The sequence below is a fragment of the Crassostrea angulata genome, chromosome 9 (genome assembly GCF_025612915.1).
Source record: "Crassostrea angulata isolate pt1a10 chromosome 9, ASM2561291v2, whole genome shotgun sequence".
Taxonomy (NCBI): Eukaryota; Metazoa; Mollusca; class Bivalvia; order Ostreida; family Ostreidae; genus Magallana; species Magallana angulata.
In genome coordinates this window covers 20,253,533-20,275,750 of record NC_069119.1, presented here as the reverse complement: position 1 = coordinate 20,275,750, position 22,218 = coordinate 20,253,533, and the positions used below count along the sequence as shown (strand labels likewise).

General features: G+C 34.4%; 1 protein-coding gene and 1 long non-coding RNA gene across 2 annotated transcripts; one reads left to right on the top strand and one right to left on the bottom strand.

Annotated features, from left to right (window-relative positions):
- Positions 1-1,415: 1,415 nt before the first annotated feature.
- Positions 1,416-5,649, bottom strand: LOC128162510 (uncharacterized). The gene is made up of 4 exons (XM_052825740.1): positions 5,549-5,649; positions 2,424-2,537; positions 1,874-2,000; positions 1,416-1,552 (listed from the first exon to the last, which is right to left on the bottom strand). Exons 1-4 carry the CDS (start codon positions 5,631-5,633, stop codon positions 1,525-1,527), a joined length of 354 nt encoding a protein of 117 aa, XP_052681700.1. The 5' UTR covers positions 5,634-5,649; the 3' UTR covers positions 1,416-1,524.
- A 12,716-nt stretch (positions 5,650-18,365) lies between these two features.
- LOC128163625 (uncharacterized) lies at positions 18,366-20,875 on the top strand. The gene is made up of 2 exons (XR_008240830.1): positions 18,366-18,527; positions 20,481-20,875. It is a non-coding gene; the product is annotated as an uncharacterized LOC128163625 (long non-coding RNA).
- The last annotated feature ends 1,343 nt before the right edge of the window (positions 20,876-22,218 follow it).

Genomic DNA, 22,218 nt, shown 5'->3' with positions numbered 1-22,218 from the left:
TGGATAAAGCAAATATAAAATCACACAATTATAGATGTTCTATTTATCTCATACAATTTGATTTATATTATGAAGCTTTTGAGACAGTCCCTTGTGTGACCCAAATTGGATTTTTTTTTTCAAAGATTAAAAACGATGATGCAACGTTGTGTTATGCGGCTATTGTGACCTTGCGCAATACAATTTAGTACGTCATTCCTGAGATAAATCTAACTGTTTTAATGTAAAGTTTCACTGAAATAAACCTTAAAATAATTTTTTAGCTCTAGATAATTTTTCTTAGAGCTTATTCACTTGATTAAATGGAAATTCCGATTAGAAGACTTGAATAATCAGTTTTGTTTACATACACAAAGTTGCGAATGCTCGTTAGTTTGAATTGACTCGAACGAGGAACAGTTGTTGATGCATGATGTTTTATAAAACAAACACTAGGCTAGCCTTATGATTCAAGAATAAGGATGCTTACTGGTGGTGGAATAAAAGTCTTATGAAACATTATTTCGGTAAGTTCTTGTATATAAACACAACCAGAGCGCTCTGTTTTCATCGCATCGTCAGGATGAACTCGATCCTTGACAGTTAACGTAATTTGTAACTGTGTTAGTTTTATAAACTTCACAAAGCAAATTGAAAGTTGGAAGTGGGCTAAATTTATCAAAAATCTTGACAAACAAGAAAAAAGGGTATTGTGGTTACGGTTTTGAATATCTTTGCAAAAAAGGTAGGGGGGGGGGGGGGGGCTAACCTCCCCCCTCACAATAGCCCCCCGGTTCCGACGCCTGTGCTACGCAGTTATGTGTTTTCCTTCATATTTGTAACTTTGACAAAATCAATTTTATATTAATTTTTGTAGTAGATATAGTTATGTTGAAAGTACTAGCAAATTTTCGAAAATAGGTCACTGAAGCGTTGAAGCGAGGGGCTGTGTCAAAAGTAGTTCCGACCGGAAGTATTTGATATAGCATCACCCGTGTGATATAGCAAAGGTTTATCACACGGGTAATATACACCACACGTATGAGATAAATGTAAATATAATTAATTGTGTCAACATTTAAAAAAAATCTAGTACTACGTTTTGTACAAAATGTACTATAAAGTAGAGGCACAAATTTTAATGTTTTTGAGAAAAAAAGCTTCGATAAATGTTTATGATTTTCATTAAAACAATTTCGATCGTTTCTTCACAATTCATTTCAATGGCATAATGTACTCTAAAATGTAGATAAAATTTGCGGCAGCATTAATTAAGAACCATATTTTGATCAAAATGCACTTTTTGTCACGTTCAATGAACTTTGTCAAGGTCAAGACCATATGACAATAATGAATAATGAATATGAATTTCCAGTATAATGCGATTTTCTTTCTATCCTTGTATGAAAATCATCAAGTCAAGTTTTTTTCTTCCAATTCATTTAATTCATATTCACATAAATTAATTTTTTAACATCATATGTACAATATCCCCAAAATGTTTTAAATAACAGATTCACTATCAACAGGCAAAAGTTTATGCTGTCACGATAAACCAAAGGTTTGGAACATTCTGCAAAATAAATAGGAAAGATATATATATATAATACTCGTAAATCAGCTGAATTATAGCTTAAAAATTAACTTTCGCATGTTTTAAGCATGTTTCATCAATAAAATATAAACTTCAACAAAGACTTGGTGATACCTTATACATGTGTATAGGTTATTTTACTAAGTTTATAAATTAACATTCATTGAAAAATATCATTTTAATTGTCAGTAATGTGAAGACCCATAAAAATTATGCACTTTTACCGTTACTTTCCATAAACTTGTGAGACGTGCGTACCCGTCCCTTTCCCCAAGTGTTGTTGATGCTTTAATTTTTTACCTAGATCTATGGTAAGGGCACTCTTCCTCTGAGCAGACGACTTTGCCCCTCCCTTGACACATGCAGACTTTGCATCCATCTTGAAACGACTCTCCAATAGGGTACCTCCTGTAGTTGTACTCACAATCTTTGGAATCAAAGAATATGGCCTAGTTATGATACATTTTTCTTGTATATCAACAATTTAAAATTTTATAATCAATTTAATAAATTCGTCGAAATAACTATGTCATTTATTCATACATGCAGTGTTCAAATGAATGTATATATATATTTTTGTGGATAATCTTCATCAGTATATTTTATAGTGATATCAACAATACCGATGCCACTTTTGTCTCTTTCTGGGGATGAAAATGTTTATTAACTACGAAAATTAATCGAACAAACGAAGGGGCAGATTTATATGACATTTATCTCCGAAAACTGATATAATATGAACTATTATTTGATGTCAAACATTGTAAGAGTGGAGTGGGGTGGAGGGGAGTGCCAAACTTGCTAATTAACATTTTTTATAACTTTTTTTTAGTTGCGTCGGTGTACTTACCTGGACATAAATCTACACAGTACACATAATCCCTCGCTTCACAGGTACAGTGAGTGCATCCCAACACACGAGTGGCCCCGACCCTATACCAGTTACCATCGGCCATCTTACAACCTATTCATAAAAAAAATCATTTGATATTTTTTTATGTTAGTCCTCCTAGTAAAGTCCAAAGGTACAAATGTATATGATTATGCAACTTATTGAAAAAGACGTGGCATATTCAATGAAATGTCCACGGTTTCATGAATAATTCATGCCGTATTCCGATTGGTTTCTTCACCATTTAGTAATAGTAATTTTACTAATCGTTCAATCGTTAATACATCTACGAACTTGTTCACAAACATTATCTTTTATTTATATAACCATCCTTTTTAACAAGTGTTAATAACTCATAAAATAAAGAATTCTAAATTTAATTATTCATTGAAAATTAACAAAGAATATTTATGAAACTGTGGAACGTTTAGCAAGCGTGCGGTAGATAAGCCTTGGTTTTTGTTAACAATGGATGTTTTATTTTTCTATGCAGCTTGTTACAATATCATAGATTTTCAGAAATATAGAATATGTAAATTGCATTATATACATTCAATTACAGACAATAAGGCATGTGCAGGTCTAGAATTGGGTTCCGGACCCATCCACTGCTTCCCAAAATATTCAAACTTATTAAATTCACGTAGTAACAATTCCGAAAAAACAATCCCCTCTGGAAACATTTCTGAATAATAATAATAATTATAACCGCATAAAGGCCATTGCAAGTCGGTCTTCAAGGTTCTGGATGCAATAACAGATCTGAATAAATTGAGGAATTAATTCCAACAACCAACGATTAAAACCCAGCCGCAGCACATGAATAAGAAATTTTAAATTTGAGGATTCAACGAAAAAATCCTTAATATATAAACAGTTTTATAGACAATACCGTGCATAAATTGATAAAGAATGATACGGCATACTACAATATAAATAACCACACTGTGAAACCCTTGGTACCGTCCCTTTGACAGTCACATAATTAATCTTCTCGAATGCAGATCTTAAATGATAATTAAATTCTATACATATCTTGCAAATGCTTTATATAGATTTTTTTCTTTTATTATGTATGCATTAAAGTTGCAGAGAATTAAGCTCAAGTTGTAAAATATATAAAAGAGCGTATAGTATTTATATATGTGTTGCTATAATAAAATATCTATTGCATTCATTTGGTTAGATAGTGCAGCACATGCCCATTTTATTGAGATAACACACTTTGGTACTGGTAGCATTTTCATTAGATATGGAATGAAATTGCGAAAAGCTAGCCCAAAATTAATTTACACTTTATGATTTAAGGAGGCTGGGGGGTCAAAAAAAAAAAATTCTCCAAGATTCACCAAATTTGCGGAAATGTTTCATAAAATCTTAATTTACATTTTGATGTGAAAGAGCACATCACAATCATCGTTAATTTTATCATTTATTGCATCTGAAAAAATTGCACATTATGTAAAAACAAAATTATGAAAAATATATGAAATATTAATAAAGGCAAAAAACATACCAATAACATCACAAAAAATTAACACATTAACAAAAACTTAACATTATTTGTTATAAAGAAAAATATCGCAATTTTACCAAAAATATATTTGTCACACAAATGCAAATATGCAAAGAAATAAAAAAGTAGCAACAAGATTATTTCCAAATTTTAACATGATAACAATCAATACATGTGTAATAAAGATTGAGCATTAAAAAAGATTTTCGATGGTGAAATTAAAAAAAAAAAAAAAAAAAAAAGAAAGAAAGAAAATATTTAAACAAAATATTTGGAGTTTTATAAGTTACCTCCCTTTGAAAAGTTAAAAAGGTGCTGAAAAACAGTTGAAATGATTTTTTTTTTTTGCATCTTGTAACCCTTGGTTTACCATCAATTGACTCTTTAAATAATGCTTCAATACCATCAATCCATTTTTTCAAAAGACAATTTCAGTACAATGTAAGAGTTATAGAACCTTAAAAAGAAAATCTTTTTTGTGTAGAGATAAAAACGCTTTAATATGGCAGCCACCCCCAGCCTTGTTAAATGCTTGCAGGAGAGGATGGGTCCAGAACATGAAATGTCAATATAAGTAATTGTGACTGAACACCCTCTTCCAATAATTTGGTTATTATTTGCAAGAGTAAATGTAAACCTTAGCATACATTTCTTATGGTAGTTTATGGTTTCTCGGGACTTGGGGATCTAGTGGGACCCCTGAAAAGGCAGGCACGTAGCATCGTTTCTTAAAGTGGGGGGGGGGGGTGTGGCAGACTCATTCAAAAATCTTGACAAGCAAAAAAGAAAAAAATAATAGATATATAAATTTTAAAAAAAAGAAAAGGAAAAAAGTTTCCAAACTTTGCTGCTCAAAAAAGTGGGGGGGGGGGGGGGGGGGGGGGGCAATGCTACGTGCCTAATAGGTGAAAAGGGAAATTTGAAAAAAAAGAGATCCTCCCGCGCTCTTACAATTATATGGTGTTATATGTAATTTGTTCAAATTAATTTCTAAAATCTTAATTTTACTATTTATTTTGACCTGCATGATTTGCCTACAGAAAGACGATATAAATTTGATACAAATGCAGAAAACTCAGATTGTGTTCTCTTTATATATACATGTATTCGAATAAATATGTAAAGAAATATTTGTAAATGCAAAATCAAAAGTACTATGTGAGTAAATATGCAAATACAAAATCAATCCAAAAAAAAAAAGAACTTCAAATTTTAATCTTTCTTTTCTTTTTTATTGGCAAAATAGTCATTTACAAAAGCTTGAAAAAAATACATGTACATTTCCGGTATTTTGAGCGACTGGTTGACAGGTCACAAAAAGGTTCCACAATATTGTTGAATGAGACTTATAACTAAGTGAGCTCCATTCAAGCTTTATTACTCGGGAACGAGTGAAGAAGTCATTCATTCAAACCATCCCCCTCCAACCATGACCACGCCCCCCCCCCCCGACAAAAAAAAAATTTCAATTATTTGTAGAAGATACTTGTGAGAGATATGATTAGTAAATACTGTACAAATTATGAATTATTGTAATTATTATAACTTTTAAAACATGAATACTAACCTTCTGCATACAAGATGGCCTCAGTTTGAAAATATGATAAAGAACAGAGGAAAGCTACTCCAATGTATGAAATGTACGATGCCATTATTCTGGTAATAATCAAAATGTCCAGCAGATCTTCACAGGCAAGGCTTTATATATATACAATTTATTAAAAGTTTCAACTAAAAACTATATTCTCCAGTCATAAATCTTTTATGATGGCAATCACTAAAGCTTAATTTTTTTCTATTTCTGGGTCGATGTCTCTATCTTTTTGGTTGCAACTTTGACCTCCGTTTCTAATAAAAAATGTGGGATGATTAGTGACATGAAGGAATTCGGATTAAAGCATAAAAGTCTAAAAGTTAAATTTAGAACAGAAACCCGAAGCATACATTAATTTCATATCAAACTCGAATTTGCAACGTTGTTGTCATATTCAATGTCACATAAGCATTAAAATTCTCATGCAATGAAAAAATAATTCTTTTTTCATATGCAAATTTTTTCTGATGTGGTAGCAGATTTTTAATCAAACATCTTGAATTAAAAATTTTAATTTTTCTTTAATCTTACAGAAGGAATATATTTAATTGAATTATATCACTAGTTATTAAAATTTGTTACAGCAATGCATCTCGTTAAAATGATTTTAAAATTAATTTGTTAAATACCACTTTTTGAAATAATTTCTTACCTTGAAAAATATGTTTTTTAGGGGGAATAAAAATAAAACAATAATTAAGTCTATATATTTGTATCTTTTGCAGATGATATGTTAATATGCTGTCCGTTTAAAACCCAGAATAATTTCTAATGCAGTATGCAGTCTAATTTAAAAAAAAAACATAAACAGAAAACAAAAAACAAAAACAAAGAAACAAAAAAAGACTAACATATATTGAATAATTGAATAGAGAATAGAGAGCGTTAAAATAATATCAAATGAACTCTATCAAAATCAATGAGTTGACCTTTCAGTGCTTCACTATGACTATAATAATTTTAGCCAACGTTTGGCTTAATTTGAAACTTTAAGTCTTTCAGAAAAAAAACTACACAAAAAAAACATTGAGTCCCTTGCATCTATAGATCAAAATTGCAGTTGTTTACAACTTAAAGATATCGGTATTTATAAGCACTCTACATAAAAAACAACCCCATCCCTAATACCCTTTTATATGATATTCCCTTATGTTATCAATAATTATTTCAAAAAAATTTTAACCTCCAAAAGTAAATCATGATTACAAACCCGATTCAATCCCTTTGAAAAAAATGTACGTCCAATCGTTTACTATTTAGTGTACAAAATAATTGCTACGTTTTATATAATTATAAGATGGGCTACACATGTTTCCCTTGGTTATTTTAAGTCTAGAGTTCTCGGTTATTATCCCAAAACGAAATAAAAAGAAAAGAAAATCTAAACCTATAGGCAGCCGCTCTGTAGAACTCGCGGAGGAGTACGACAATAAAGCTCTAGGAGTAAGAAGTCTTATTTACGGTGTCTTAAATCAGTGCAGACGGTCTACTTGAGATTTATATTTTCTTAAGGGGTGTATTCGTTTGGTCGATTGGAGAGCTGCAAGAGTAATCCTAATTTGCTCATTTGCAGTATGGAGATCTCCGCGGTAGATCTGCATTGCCTACTTTCCAAATATCAGGTAGAGACTGGATTCTGCTGGAGATATTCAGGACCAGTTCTGGAGGTAGCAAACAATTTAAATACACCGGGGCCTTTGACACTGTATTAAACATCGGCAGCCAGGGAGTGCAGGGGGCGAAGACACTGGGTGCTCTTGGATTTTATAGATTTTAGCTTTTGGATTTTCAGGTTTTTATGATGATGAGAAATTGTCTCAAAATGTTACAATTTTACATACTGTATGTGTAAGGGAAATAGTGAATTTTAAAAGAATGTGTATATATATATATATATATATATATATATATATATATATATATATATATATATATATATATATATATATATATGAAACACGGATGCCCCAGCGGAAACCAACCTCATATGACTTTTAATATAAGGCGTTTTGAAACAGCTCTATGATATGCTATATTAAATACTATTTCAAGCAGTATGTCTCAGACTCCACTCTGGATCTGGGTAGTTTTAGTTGAGCACAATTGCTTGAATGGAGAGGTTCAGACTTATTAGGTCTGGGAGCTAGCCTAAGGGTTCAAGCTCAAAGGAAAATCATTATTTCATTCACTCATATTTGTGATAAAACGTAAAGTAATGTTAAGGAAAATTAACAGTATCTGTGATTAGAACCCACAAAACGAAAATAGATAAGGTTCAGGCGCGTTGTGGGCTTCAAGGTAAAAACAAAGGAAAGCTATAGGCGTGATGTTTTTTTTGAGAATCAACCAAAATGTAATTCTAGAGAAACAAAATCAAGAGATGAAGACTTCTGTGTGTATTGGACGAGTCTCGACAATGACAACAATTAACATGAATCGACAGACATTTTACAGATACTCTGTCTCTTCTGCAACCACAGAGTCCAAAATAATGCATTTTAAAAAGAAATAACCCTAGTTAATATCCAATTGCGACAAGACACGATAAATCACATGCTGAACCCAAAAGGCAAATTCTGAAATTTATTAATGAATAGTGAATTTTGCACTGTGATAAAAACACCAACAAAGCTTAAAAATTGCTGCATTTTGAATACGTACGCCGCTTCGATGCCATTAATTTGTTTCCAAAGATGTGATAATGAGACTGACATTTAATAACAAAACGTATAGCTTATGTAAACGTACATTGTGCAAACAACATTGGCCGCAGTTTGAAAATAGAATAAAGAACAGAGCACAGCTATTCCCATGGATATGTACAATGCCATGGCTATAGTTATTGAAATGTTCAGCAGATCTTGAAAAACAAGGTTTGATATGTACATTTTAAAAAGAATCAACTTAAATCATATTACGTGTATCTTACCATAATGTTTATGCATATGATGAATATCAAAGTTTTATTTTCATTTAAATATTTTTTGGGGTATTTTTTTCTTTTTTTTTTTAATTTTGCTTTTAATAAAATTGTCAGTTTATTAGTGATTTGAGAAGCTTTGAAATTAAACCGTTTTTTTTTAAAGCTTAATTAAAATAAGAAGAAAATGCAAAAGTATGGTTCGAAACAATACCTAGTTTGCAGTATTGTAGTCTTATTCGATGTAAAGGGAGAATAGATATTTCCAGCAAAACTTCGGGAAAAGTACTCAAATGCAAATTAGTCTTGTGTGGTATCGGTTTTTAATCGAATGTCTTTAATTTAAAATGTTAAAGTTTCTTTAATCATAGAAAACGAAGATATTTAACAGAATAAAGCAAATCGCTGTTGCAGTATAAATCAATTCATGACTTTAAAGGGATGAAAAATTATATCTTTAGATGCGTTTAGAAATTCCTGACCTTGAAAAGCTGATTTATTATGGAATTCAAAACGAGGCTAATTGAGGAGGTTGGCGGCGCAAGTACAATCAATTAGTTTTATCACTATATTCTTTCTTCATGTGTCATTTTTGTATATTGCCAACAGCTGTCTCGTAAAAAAAAACCGAATATTTTTAATGCACTTAGACAAGAATATCAAATTAAATTTGTGATGGTAATTCTCTAAATTATACCAAATTGCAATCAAAATGCTCAGGATTTGAACATACTTTGTTGGGGGGGGGGGGGGGGGGTCAAGAGAATGTGTTTTGCACATTTTGCATTGCACCGTCAATAAGAAAACAATTCCTGTTTTTATTGTATATCAATGATATTTGTGACGATCTTGTTAATCATATAACATTAATACACATATAATATAATGTATGATACATTGTCAATTAAGGATCAATGCAAGTATGTTGTAACCAGATAGCCGTATATATATGAAATATAATTTTATGATTGTATTCTGCTTTACGTTAATTAGTCATTAGCTTGTTGTGCACTCGATACGAAATAAGTGTATAGTGAACAATGTTAAAGGTCATTGACCGAAAGGGACAACTGCGTAGTTAGAACTTGTGGTGTTAGCGGAATGACCAGGAAGAATAAAACTCTCGATGATGATTGGACTTTGGAAAGCGGTCAACGGATGCAAGACTCTTAATTGTAATTAACCTTTAACAATGGACTTCGTTATAAGTCACTTATGAACTGTGACCCAAAAGGATGTTCTAACAATTGATTATTTTATTTTACTGATTTATATACTTATGATTTGATTTATAATTAGGAGATGGATTTTGGATTGATAGCAGATTGATTATATATTGCTTTTATACCACTATACGATTACAGTGCTTAATAAATATCATAAAACTCTAACTGACTTATGATTTCAAAAGTCTAAAGAATAACAACAGAAGGATCACATAGACTTTTATGGTGCCAGTGACCAGGATAAAACGAAGTGCTAAAGAAAAACTGAACTGTTAAGGTAAGAACTTTTTCTCAATATCTCTGTTCACTATCTCAAAGTAAATAACTCTGATCAGCAACCTATATGGCAACTGGAAATGGTTATGATAGAAAAGAATTTAAAAATCAAATGGAACAATTGGAAAAACAATTTGCGGGGTTGGGTCAAAGTGAAGAAATGGAAGGGCATGAAACAGGTCAAAAATTCTCAGAACAAGAACAGGTAAAACAAAACACTTTTGAAAAACAAACTGACACATATTATAATGCAAGGTTGTATGAAACTAATGAACCTCGACACCGAGTCCCAAATCAGGATGATGATAAAGATTTTTTCATTGGTCAGGTTAAAGCTATAACATCCGCGCTTACAGTGCCCCTATCATCTGTGATAACTCCTTTCGAAGGAGATGCTAGTAAATACAAGCAGTGGATAAAGGAAATTGAAAAATATGGTTTATTGTCTGGGAAACAGGGTCATGAAATCCCCATGCTCGCGTATATTACGAGTAAAGGTTCGGTAGGGGACTTTATCAAACGATATTTGGACGAAACAGACGCGTCGGAAGAAATGCCGTCGTGGAACGATTTAAAAGAATCCTTAAAAAACAGATTCGCGGAGATTACCGACTCACAACACGCGTTAGCAGTAATGCGCAGGACGCGGCAAAATTCAAATGAAAGTGTACAGTTATTTACGGAACGGTTGTTGCAAATCGCGGAAGACGCGTATAGTAAAGACAAATTAAAAGATCCCTTAGTCCAACAACAACTTGTAGACATATTCTGTGACGGTCTGACCTTTGACTATCTCAGGATGAAAATTCTCAGAGAAAACCCCAAAGACTTGGAGTCAGCAATTCAGGTAGCAATGCGCGAGCAAAATTTAAGACAAAGACTAGCTATAAGGGGGTCAAGTATAATAAGTACTACGCCGAATGACAATAGACAGACTGTTTCAAGGTTTGACAGTACAACGCCTTTATTAAGTGAAAGATTGGTTAACTTGTCCTCGACAGACAATAGACAGGAAGAACCCATGGAGGTTGACCACACGAGGAACAAAGGGTGTTTTAAGTGTATGAAAATTGGTCATAGGGCCAGATTCTGTCCACTAAATAAACCCCAGGTAAGGCCCCGCCCTCAATTAAATAAACGACTTCATAATACTCAGTCTGTGCATTATGTTGAGCAAAGCCCCCGCCCACCGATTGAGTGTTGGAATTGTGGTAGAATAGGACATTTGCGTGCAGATTGCTGGAGCAAACGCAGGTTTTCCAGAACGCAGCAAAACAGAGGTAGGTCAGCTGATCGTCAAGATCGATCACGTGATTTTAAAGACCAAAATGATAGGAGATCACCCAAAATCTGGACCCGTCGCGCCACTTTTGATAAACAAAATCAGGAAAACTAAGATGTTCTTCCTTCGTTGAAGCCCGAAGGAAGAACGTTCATAAAAAACCTACATTTGAAATTAACTTTACAAACAACCCCAGTAGCTGTTTATTAAAAATTGGTAAAAATAAATTCAGAGCGTTAGTAGATACTGGCGCGGCCGTATCTTTGATTAGTAAAAAAATGTATGATAATTTGTTCCCCCGCCCCAAATTGTGTAAAAATGATATTCCTTGTCTTCAAGCAGCAAATGGTAATTCTTTAATTGCGTTAGGGTATGTAAATATTTCATTTAAGATTGCAGGGTTAACTTTAGACCATAAACTTTTTGTGACAAAGGGACTCAACCGAAACCTGATTCTCGGTCGTGATTGGCTCAAGAAAAACAATGTCCGTTTATACTTTGATCTTGGACTCATGCGCATTGATGGCAGGGCTTATGCCGAATTAAAGGAGGATCTACACATTTCAACGATCGTAAGAACACCTAAGAAACTTATGGTGAAACCAAATACTGTGACTGTATTTTATGGAAAAGTGAACAATAATTTTCCCCTTGAAGATAAAGACTTAGTGGAAGTGAACAGTATAGACAATAATTGTATTATGGAGGACCCAGGACTATATTTAAAAGACTCAGTTTGTGTTGTCCGAAGAGACAGAAAAATTCCCATGATCTTCGTTAATCAAACCAACAAAAGTTACAAAATTCCTAAAGGCTACATCGTAGGACGTGTCACCGCATTAAGACCAAAAGAAATCTCGGAAATCCAAACCCAACAGGACAATGAAGAAAAGATTGATGTGCCTGAAAGATTCGAACACTCCATCCAAAGACTTGTGAGGAAAAACAATGACTTATTTGCTAAAAAGGACAGCGACCTTGGAGTGACCGACACCGTCAAAATGAAGATAGAAACTAGAGACCATCACCCGATAAAGAACAGACCATATCGAGTTCCCCTCAATAAAAGACAGATAATCGACAAGGCCATAAAGGAGATGATGAGCGCAAGGATTATTGAAAGGTCACAGTCGCCTTGGTCATTTCCTCTGGTAGTAGTAAAGAAGAAGGACGGATCAGACCGGATGTGCGTAGACTTTCGAAGTTTAAACAAGATAGTGAGACCAGTATCATTCCCATTACCATTGATTGATGACATTCTTTGTTTGCTCGGTAAGGCCAGGTACTTCACTGCACTAGATTTAAAGAGTGGATATTGGCAGGTAAAATTAGAAGAGTCAAGTAAAGAAAAGACAGCTTTTGCATGCCACAAGGGATTGTTTCAATTTAATAGGATGCCATTTGGATTAAGTAATGCCCCAGCAGTCTTCCAAGAACTCATGAACATCGTTCTACAAGGACAAGAGGAGTTTGCTATCGCATACCTGGACGACATACTCATCTTCTCAGAAACACCGGAAGATCACCTCCGTCATATCCAGGAAGTGTTTGATCGTCTAAGGACGCATGGACTAAAACTGAAGTTAAAGAAGTGTAGCTTCTTCAAAGAGCAGACTGAATATCTTGGTTTTATTATCAATGAACATGGCGTCAAACCGGATCCGAAGAAAGTGGAAGCCATTAAGAAATTACCAGCCCCCACTACAGTTAGAGAAGTCCGTGGTTTTATAGGTATGTGCAGTTATTATAGAAGATTTATACCAAATTTCTCAAAGATTGCAGAACCATTGATTGACCTAACCAGGAAGTATGCCAGATTCAAGTGGACATCATGCTGTCAAGAGGCGTTTGACTTCCTTAAAGAGAGTTTAACAGTAGTGCCTTTATTAGCTTATCCAGATACTAATAAGCCATACATCTTGTATACCGATGCCAGCGACAATTGTATAGGAGCTTGCCTCACCCAAAAGACTGACGAAGGAGAAGATAAGCCGATATACTATCTATCCCACAAGCTGAGTAAAACCCAGGTGAAATGGTCAACCATAGAAAAGGAGGCATTTGCAATCCACTATGCCCTCCAGAAGCTGGACCATTACCTTCACAGCGCTGAGTTTACTATACGGACAGATCACAAACCGCTTAAATATATTTTAGAATCCCCTATGCAAAATAAGAAGATCCAATTATGGGCTTTGAGTATCGCTGGATATAACTGCAAGGTAGAGTACATAGAAGGAAGGTTCAATTGCTGTGCAGATCTTTTATCCAGGTTACCGTCCACTATCTCTGATGATGAAGCGGAAGAAAAATCTGAATGTGATGAACCGGATGTTAAAGACAATTTCTTTGAAGTAAACGTATTAAACTCAAATGCTTTCTCACCCAAAAGATTAGCCCGGTGCGAAGTTAAACAGCAGGACGAATTGCTCAAGCCTTTCATCGACTTACCGGAAGAAATAAACATAAAGGAGAGCCAACAAAATGATGAGCAGATCAAAAAGCTGAGGAATAGGTTGACTAAAGGAAAAGCAACGGCGACCGAAGAAAAGAAGTTTCTTGAAATAGATGGCTTAATGTACTATCTTTCAGATGGAGATTCTGAAGGTCCGAGACTGCGCTTGTATATACCACGTGAGTTAGAACTTTTGGTAGTACAACAATACCATGATGGACTTGGACATATGGGAGTGGACAAAACGTATGATGTAATCAGACAAAAATATTATATGCCAAACTTATACAAGAGGTTATATTCTTATATAGAAGGATGCGTAATATGCCAAACGAGGAGCAATAAGAGAACTCAACCTCCACTTCAAGAGACAGACATACCACCTTTTCCAATGGCTAAGGTAGGACTCGATTTGTCAGGACCATATCCAACTTCAATGACAGGAAACAAGTATATAGTTTCTTTCATTGACATTTACTCTGGATGGCCGGAAGCCTTCCCCGTTCCTGACAAGTCAGCTGACAATATAGTGCACCTTATATTGGAAGAAATATACCCAAGATATGGCTGTCCTCTTCAAATTCTCACAGACAATGGAACAGAGAATGTAAATCAAAAGGTACAAGAAACCTTGAAAGAACTAAACATTAACCACATCACAACATCTTACTACAGTCCTCAAGGCAACGGCAAAGTAGAGAGATTCCACCGCACTCTTCATGACGTAATGGCTAAGAAGATAACAGACAACGCTCAAACATGGGATATTCATCTTAACCAAACATTGGCAGCCATTCGATTTCACCCGAATGAATCTTCAAAGTTTTCCCCATACTATTTGATGTACAATAGAGACGTTGTATTACCTCTTGATACTTTACTGAAACCTCGTCGAAGATATGCAGGAGAAGATCAACATAAGATCGCCCTTCAAGAACAGCACAAGGCGTTTATGCTAGTACATCGAAATATGAAAGAAGCCAAGAAGAAACAGAAAGCCCAGGCTGATAAGAAGAGCAAAGATGAAGATTTCCAGGTAGGAGACCCAGTCTATCTCAAGAACAACAGGAGACAAAACAAATTAGATAAAAAGTGGCTCCCCTATTACCGAATTATTGAACAGAAAGGACCAGTCAGTTTTGTGGTGAAGGATCAATTAACTGGATCTATCACCAAGTGCCATGCACGACAATTGAGATTGGCAGATATTTCGCACTGGCCCCTCTCACAAGATATTGAAGAAGGTGGAAGAACTCTGAGAAAAACCAATTATGTGGTACCACCTGAGGAGGAATCATCTTCGGAAGATGATGGCGAGTTGCAGCCAGAGCCATTAGAAAGAGCTATTCGGTTTAAACAACAAGAGAGAGAAAATTCTTCAGACGAAGAAGATATACCCTTAGCTGAACTTCAGAGACGCATAAGAGCTAAACAGATCATGGATGGTCGACAGAGTAAGGACGAGCATGAACAGACTGTTGGGTCAGAATCGGATGAGAACCCTGAGTCAGAACAAAGCGAATATCATGAGCAAAATTATGAGGTACCTATAAATACCCCAGCTATACCCTTAGACGAGGATATGGAAATTGGTGAAATAAATTCTAAAGTAGGTCTAGGCTTCACCCGTAAACCAATTCCCAAACCGCGTAAACCAGTCCCTAAACCTCGTACGAATATAGCTGTTGGCCAACAACAGCATGTGGAAAATTGTCTTGCCATTATGGCTGACGTGATTAAATCATTGGTATAATGTGTTGTAAAAATAAATAATAATGAGTAAACTTGCTTTGTATGTATTGCTCGCTTTTGAATAGGTACAGTAGTGTGGTCCCTTTGACATTTTGACTGATAATGAAATACCGCAGACGTAACAGAGATTACACATATTCGAAATATCGGAACCCGCGATTATGTAAAGAAACCGTAAAACTTTGTCGTTGTAAGAAATTTAAAATTACTGGTAGAATAATAATTGTAAAGATAAACATCTTGAGTTTGGATAAGGTTGTTCTGGTTTTCATGGTCCATTATTTCTTCTTCCTTACTATAATCGCGAAAGTCAATTTAATATGTGTGACTCCTTTCAAAATTTTATTGATGGCATAAACACATACACACTTTGGGATCCCCTTAACATCAAATTTCCGGGAATGGGACACATTAAGATCCCCGATAAATTAAAGGATATTAAAGTTTTCCCTATGGACACACTAATGGCGGAATTGCCAGTAAGCAATGAACTACAACCTATGGAATCATTACCTTGGGTGGGAAGTCTTTGGTTTTATGTATTTTTGATTTTTGGCAATAATAATTGTATTCGGAATTTGTATCATCAAACGTAAAACTATCAAAAAGTTAGGATATAAGTGCCGTGGTTGCTGGTCGGGTTGTCGAAAAAGGGGTGGTGACGGGGATGAGGAAAGTTCTGGCAGAGACAATTTGTCTGGTGTTAATCCTGATCAACGAAATTCCCAAGAGACTATTGAAATGAACCCCATAGTAAAGGACACTACAACCCCAAAGAAACCTCGCCGTTATGGAAAACCACGGCGATCAATTACAGACGCTCACGCTATTGGACCAATCACTGAAGAATTAGCATACCAGTTGACCGGAGAGAATAGGAACTCCGATTATCCGAGGCCTGAACGCTATGGACCGGACCCGGACTTGGCACGCGAATACCTTGCAGAAAGGGCGTTGATGTCTAAGAAATAGAGGAACGCAGTCGATGTTCCGCGAGGAGCAAACTCGCCATCCGCGCAGGAAGTGCCGTTGGTGTGCTTATGAAAATTGTGTATTCAATATGTTAAAATTTGTGAAAATGTAAAATGTTTTTGAAATAATTATGTAATGTCATATTTGAAATCAAATGTGGTGAGCTGATAACTGCGAATGGAATTCTTCGAATCCGAATTACACAACGTTTTCTTGATTATCGTTCCGATTATTCGAAATGGATGCAATTGTGTGAAACCGATAACTTTAGTGTAACTTTTATGTACGCTGGACTGTATAACATTTATATATGCTTATGTATTTTATTATAATTTTAGCGGCGCTTATGCTTGAATTAACATTTTATAATGGACTTTATATGTTACCTGTGTGGAACTTTGAACATTGGACAATTCTGATTGCATTTAATTGCAATTATATTTGATTTTGAATATTTTGTATTGATTACTATTGTTGTCAAAAGTTATATGATTATTACTGACTTTTGCATGAATTGCTAAACAATTATATATTGTCATGAGTGAAGTATACATGTTTGTTGACAGACTATTATTGTGTCTCAAGCCGGTATAGGAAATTGGTCACTTCATTCAACCTCTTAACATAGATGTTCTGACCGGTATGTCACCAGGAAGTTCATCTGACCTAGAAGAGTTTGAAGGATAATTTCTCACACCGGGCACCTGGCGAAAGAAATCTCCCTCGGGGATATTTCTTTTGTTAGGGGGACGTATGTAACCAGATAGCCGTATATATATGAAATATAATTTTATGATTGTATTCTGCTTTACGTTAATTAGTCATTAGCTTGTTGTGCACTCGATACGAAATAAGTGTATAGTGAACAATGTTAAAGGTCATTGACCGAAAGGGACAACTGCGTAGTTAGAACTTGTGGTGTTAGCGGAATGACCAGGAAGAATAAAACTCTCGATGATGATTGGACTTTGGAAAGCGGTCAACGGATGCAAGACTCTTAATTGTAATTAACCTTTAACAATGGACTTCGTTATAAGTCACTTATGAACTGTGACCCAAAAGGATGTTCTAACAATTGATTATTTTATTTTACTGATTTATATACTTATGATTTGATTTATAATTAGGAGATGGATTTTGGATTGATAGCAGATTGATTATATATTGCTTTTATACCACTATACGATTACAGTGCTTAATAAATATCATAAAACTCTAACTGACTTATGATTTCAAAAGTCTAAAGAATAACAACAGAAGGATCACAATGTAAATGGCAGATACATTGTATGTGAAATCATGGTTTCAACAGAAACTGCAATGTGTGGTAATTGTGTAAATTCTGTCAAAGATGTTTATCATTTTTTCAAATGTTCCAAGTAAATATGAATTATGTAGTATTAATCTTATTCAAACCATAAAAATATCATAATATCATTCATAATTAGTTCTGAACGTCAACTTTTACTTGAATTAATTGTATACGCCAGTCCTTATCATGAACTTAATATTAATGTTCAATATTCGAAGCAGTACATACTTTCCTTGCAGCAACAAAACGATCTCTCTCTCTCTCTCTTTCTCTCTCTCTCTTCTTTTTTGTGATTTGTATCTTTTCTTTAATCTGTGTTGTGTTATGAATATTGAACTTTTGAATACTTCAATTTGTTCCCTTTGATCTTGATATTGGGAAAGGGCTAAAGTTAGCTGTGCCTGTTGCCCAATCCCACTCAATATATTTTACTGAATAAAATATTGTTTGAATGAAAAAAAAAAACAACTACTGCGTACATGAAATTTCGATGTATATTTCAGGTCATATGCAACGTAAATAAATTTAATGTCCTTGAACAATTACCCCCAAACTGACCTTTCATAATTTACAACTTTGATGACCATAACGATTCCCCATGCACGTGTCCGTCAAATGTTAAATGTGGGCTATTATATTGTACTCAAATTACTATAAATTTGATATATTTTATACACCCTACAGTTTATAAAGCCGAATTGAAACTTTTTTTACGCAGAGTTGGAAGATTCCTGGAGTCCTGGATTAGCTGAAAAAAGTAAGTTTATTTTTCTCAAAAAAGGGAGTGTATGATAGTGTTAAGTACTCTTTAACGATGACATTTATTGTTTTTCGCTTCATATACATGTAGGCAAAATGAAATCCCTGTAAGCACATAGGGGCCCCGGGTTATTTGACGGTCATATAGTGGGTATTGGAATTAAACAAATATATATATATTTTTTTTTGGGGGGGGGGAGGTGGTGATGGTACGTTCAATGAAAAAACCCAACCATATATTTAGTATTTTAACAAATACTTAAAAACACTTCGTTTCTAAAAAATTATTATAACATTATTATAGATTATATAGTCCGATCACTTGATCTATCAAGTGTTGATTAGATACGTTAGATGAATTGTATCTGCAAAAGTAGAATTTCAATATTATAGCGAGCGCAGCTCGCCGGCGCGCAGCGCCGGCGCGAAGCGAGCTCTACCGGCAAGGCGTGTGTGAATAGAAAATTCGGACTATTTGCACATTCATTCAACGGATTTTTTTGGCGTCAGTAAATCGGACCAGTAATGCCTTGTTTTAATCGTCCCAGTAGTTCCCTGTAATTATGGTTTCCCATTTCACACTCTCACGAGAACAAGATAAAAGACTACGTACATGCATTGAAACAACGCCAATTTCCGGAGTTATCGTCCTTTCGAGTGACGTCACAATGGATTTCTTACACATTGATCCGACAGAATTTTTCGGAGTCAGTAAATTTAGACCCACAATGCAATTCCTCAATGTCGGCCGATCTCACTAGACTGGATACCATCTCGCGAGAATCAAAGTAAAACTTTTGAGAAACAGATAAATTGTGTAATTTCCAGAACATCATGCTTTTTAAGTAAACCAAACAGTATTTTTCGCGTAGTTTTTTCTAGTGTGTTTTCAAAGAGACAGACTACACTTGACTGACGTGAACTTTGACGTCACAATAAGGGGAAACTACTCTAAGTAGTTATTGTAAATCTGCTGAAATATAAATACCAAAATCTTCTCAAAATCTTGCAGAGCTAACGAATCGGGACATTTCTTCAGAGATAGGAAACAGCTGTAACTTGCTCTCTATGGATGAATGCTCACAATTATTTTATTCACTATATTTACGGTAATTTCCAGGAACGTTTTTTAAATGGGGCGTGGCAACATCATTCAAAAAATCTTCATAAGCAAAAAGAAAATAAAATTCTCAAAATCAGGAAAATTCTAATCGGGGTGGGGAATGGGGAGTGCGTGGTATGCCTTTAGCTCTTTAGCTGCTCAAAAGTGTCTTTATTTTCACTACTATTTACGATAATACATGCTCCCGGGGGATCCATTTTCCTTATGTGATCAACAAATTTTTTTATACGTAAATTTGATTTTTGTTTAAACGAGGGAGGGGGAATCTGTGATGAGTCAATTTTTATTTGTAAGTTTAATAAAAATGTCTGGTGCAAGAAAAGAGGAAATAAACTGCAAAGTACATTATGTTAAAATCTTTATTATTCAACAACATTTTATCTGAGATAAATTCTATATTGGCGTGCGACCAGTATATAAACAATCTGATTAAAATCAGATCTTTGATCCGTTCCGACAAATTCTGATGTCGCTACACTTTGGTTAGCGACTATCAGAATTTCGGAGCGTTACAAAGATCTGATTTTAATCAGATTGGTATATAAATAAATAAAAAATCTTATGAATTATGAATAATGAAAATGTACTGGAAAAATAGGTATATTTATTTTATTTTGCATTCAAATTCATTTACTTTACGTCATTACTTTTATTTTTATTGATTTATCATAATTCATTTTGATCACCTGCTGCGCTCGCCCCAACGGTCGCACCGTAAAACATATTAAGTTGACGCTTGAATTTGATATAAATTTAGAATTAACGACTATTGATCGAGCATATTGATAAGTACATGTATATACATGTATACAATATAACAATTTTCAGAATGGCGGACTATAGAAAAATGTTTCTGATTGTCACGTTATTGGGAATAGTACTGCAACTCTCGCACGTGCATGCGTCGGTCATCGAAGACAAGGCTCTTTTGGAATGCGAGAGCGAGTGTTCTAGTAAATTCCTGCCATGCATGCAGGGGTACCATTGCACCGAGCGACTCGAGAAGGATATGGACAAATGCGGATTGTACTGTTCTGCCTGGGTGGAAGCGTGCATGGAAACCTGCGGCTCCAGGAAAGCCGCATCGTAAACAAGCTACAATGTGAAAGAATTTCTGCCGAATCCGTCATGTGGAAATGCCAAAAAAAATGTATTGGAATTCTGTTTGAAACATGATTTTGGAAAATTCTGTAATAATTGATTAAAGTCTGTACAACTACGAATATTTGTTGTCTTGTGATTATTTTAAGAATTTAGATTGCTTTTGTTTGTCTGTCAACTGTTGTCATCATCGCGTACAGCTTTTACATTTTATTGACTTTGAAGTCGCGGTGCCTTAAGACCCATAGAAGCACCCGATCCGTACCATTATCATCTTTTCCTAAAAGAAATCTATCAAGTTTTTTCATCTTTTAGAAGGAGACAACGGAATTCCGTGGTTCCGTACAGATTGACAAGACACTTTTAGTAAAAGAACTCTGTCTCCGTATATAGGCCTTACGCGAAGAGCAAAACTTGATAAAGAGCTGTTAGAAAAAAATCCGTGACGGATTGAAAACAACTGTTAGAAGAAGACAATGTTCTGCAAGCCGCAATTTATGGACGAACCCGATTTAAAAATAATTCAATATGTGCTTTTGTACAGAACAATGAAATGATTAAAAAAATTATTATTCATAAATAAATTTCTCTATAATACGGAAAACAAACAGTACCGCAACCCATGGTACATAGGAAAACTTGATAGACTAATATGTACAACATTAATTTTAACGTTTTTTTTATAGAGTACATGATTTAAATGAAACTTTCTCAATGCAAATAAAATCATTGAAAACAAGTTGAATGATTAATTAAAAATAAGACCCCCCCCCCCCTTTGTTAACATCTTGACTTTTCACTTTTAATATTCTACAATGTAGTCGGGATCGTCTTCCTCCATTTTGACCGTCGGATTCGGCAACGTTCCTAAAAAGGTGATGTATAAAACGTTTATTAACAAACTAATATCGTATTAATATACACCTGTATCATATTGTTTACAAATTAATGGAAATTTAACTTTGGCATTTTTGTTTCACGGTGGTTCAAACACATTGTACATTAATTTGTAAAAAAAAATCCTTCAATCGGGAAATATTATTAAAACTTTTAAAACATGAATACGTACCTTCTGCATACAAGATGGCCTCAGTTTGAAAATATGATAAGGAACAGAGCAAACGTACTTCAATGTATGAAATGTACGATGCCATGATTCTGGTAATTATCAAAATGTCCAGCAGATCTTAATAGGCAAGGCTTTATATATATATACAATTTAATAACAGATTCAACTAAAAACTATATTCTCCAGTCATAAATCTTTTATGATGGCAAACACTAAAGCTTATTTTTTTCTATTTCGGGGTCGATGTCTTTATCTTTTTGGCTGCAACTTTGACCTCCATTTCTAATAAAAATGTCAGATTATTGATGACATGAAGGAATTCGGATTAAAGCATAAAAGAATTAAAGTTAAATTTAGAACAGAAAAACGAAGCACACATTAATTTCACATCAAACT

Excerpts from the sequence above, each read along its gene's own strand:
- LOC128162510 (XM_052825740.1), bottom strand. The coding sequence starts at position 5,633 with ATGGCATCGTACATTTCATACATTGGAGTAGCTTTCCTCTGTTCTTTA. Across the intron at positions 2,538-5,548 it reads GGCCATCTTGTATGCAGAAG|GTTGTAAGATGGCCGATGGT; the intron begins GTTAGTATTCAT and ends TTTTATGAATAG. Across the intron at positions 2,001-2,423 it reads CTGTGTAGATTTATGTCCAG|ATTGTGAGTACAACTACAGG; the intron begins GTAAGTACACCG and ends TTGATTCCAAAG.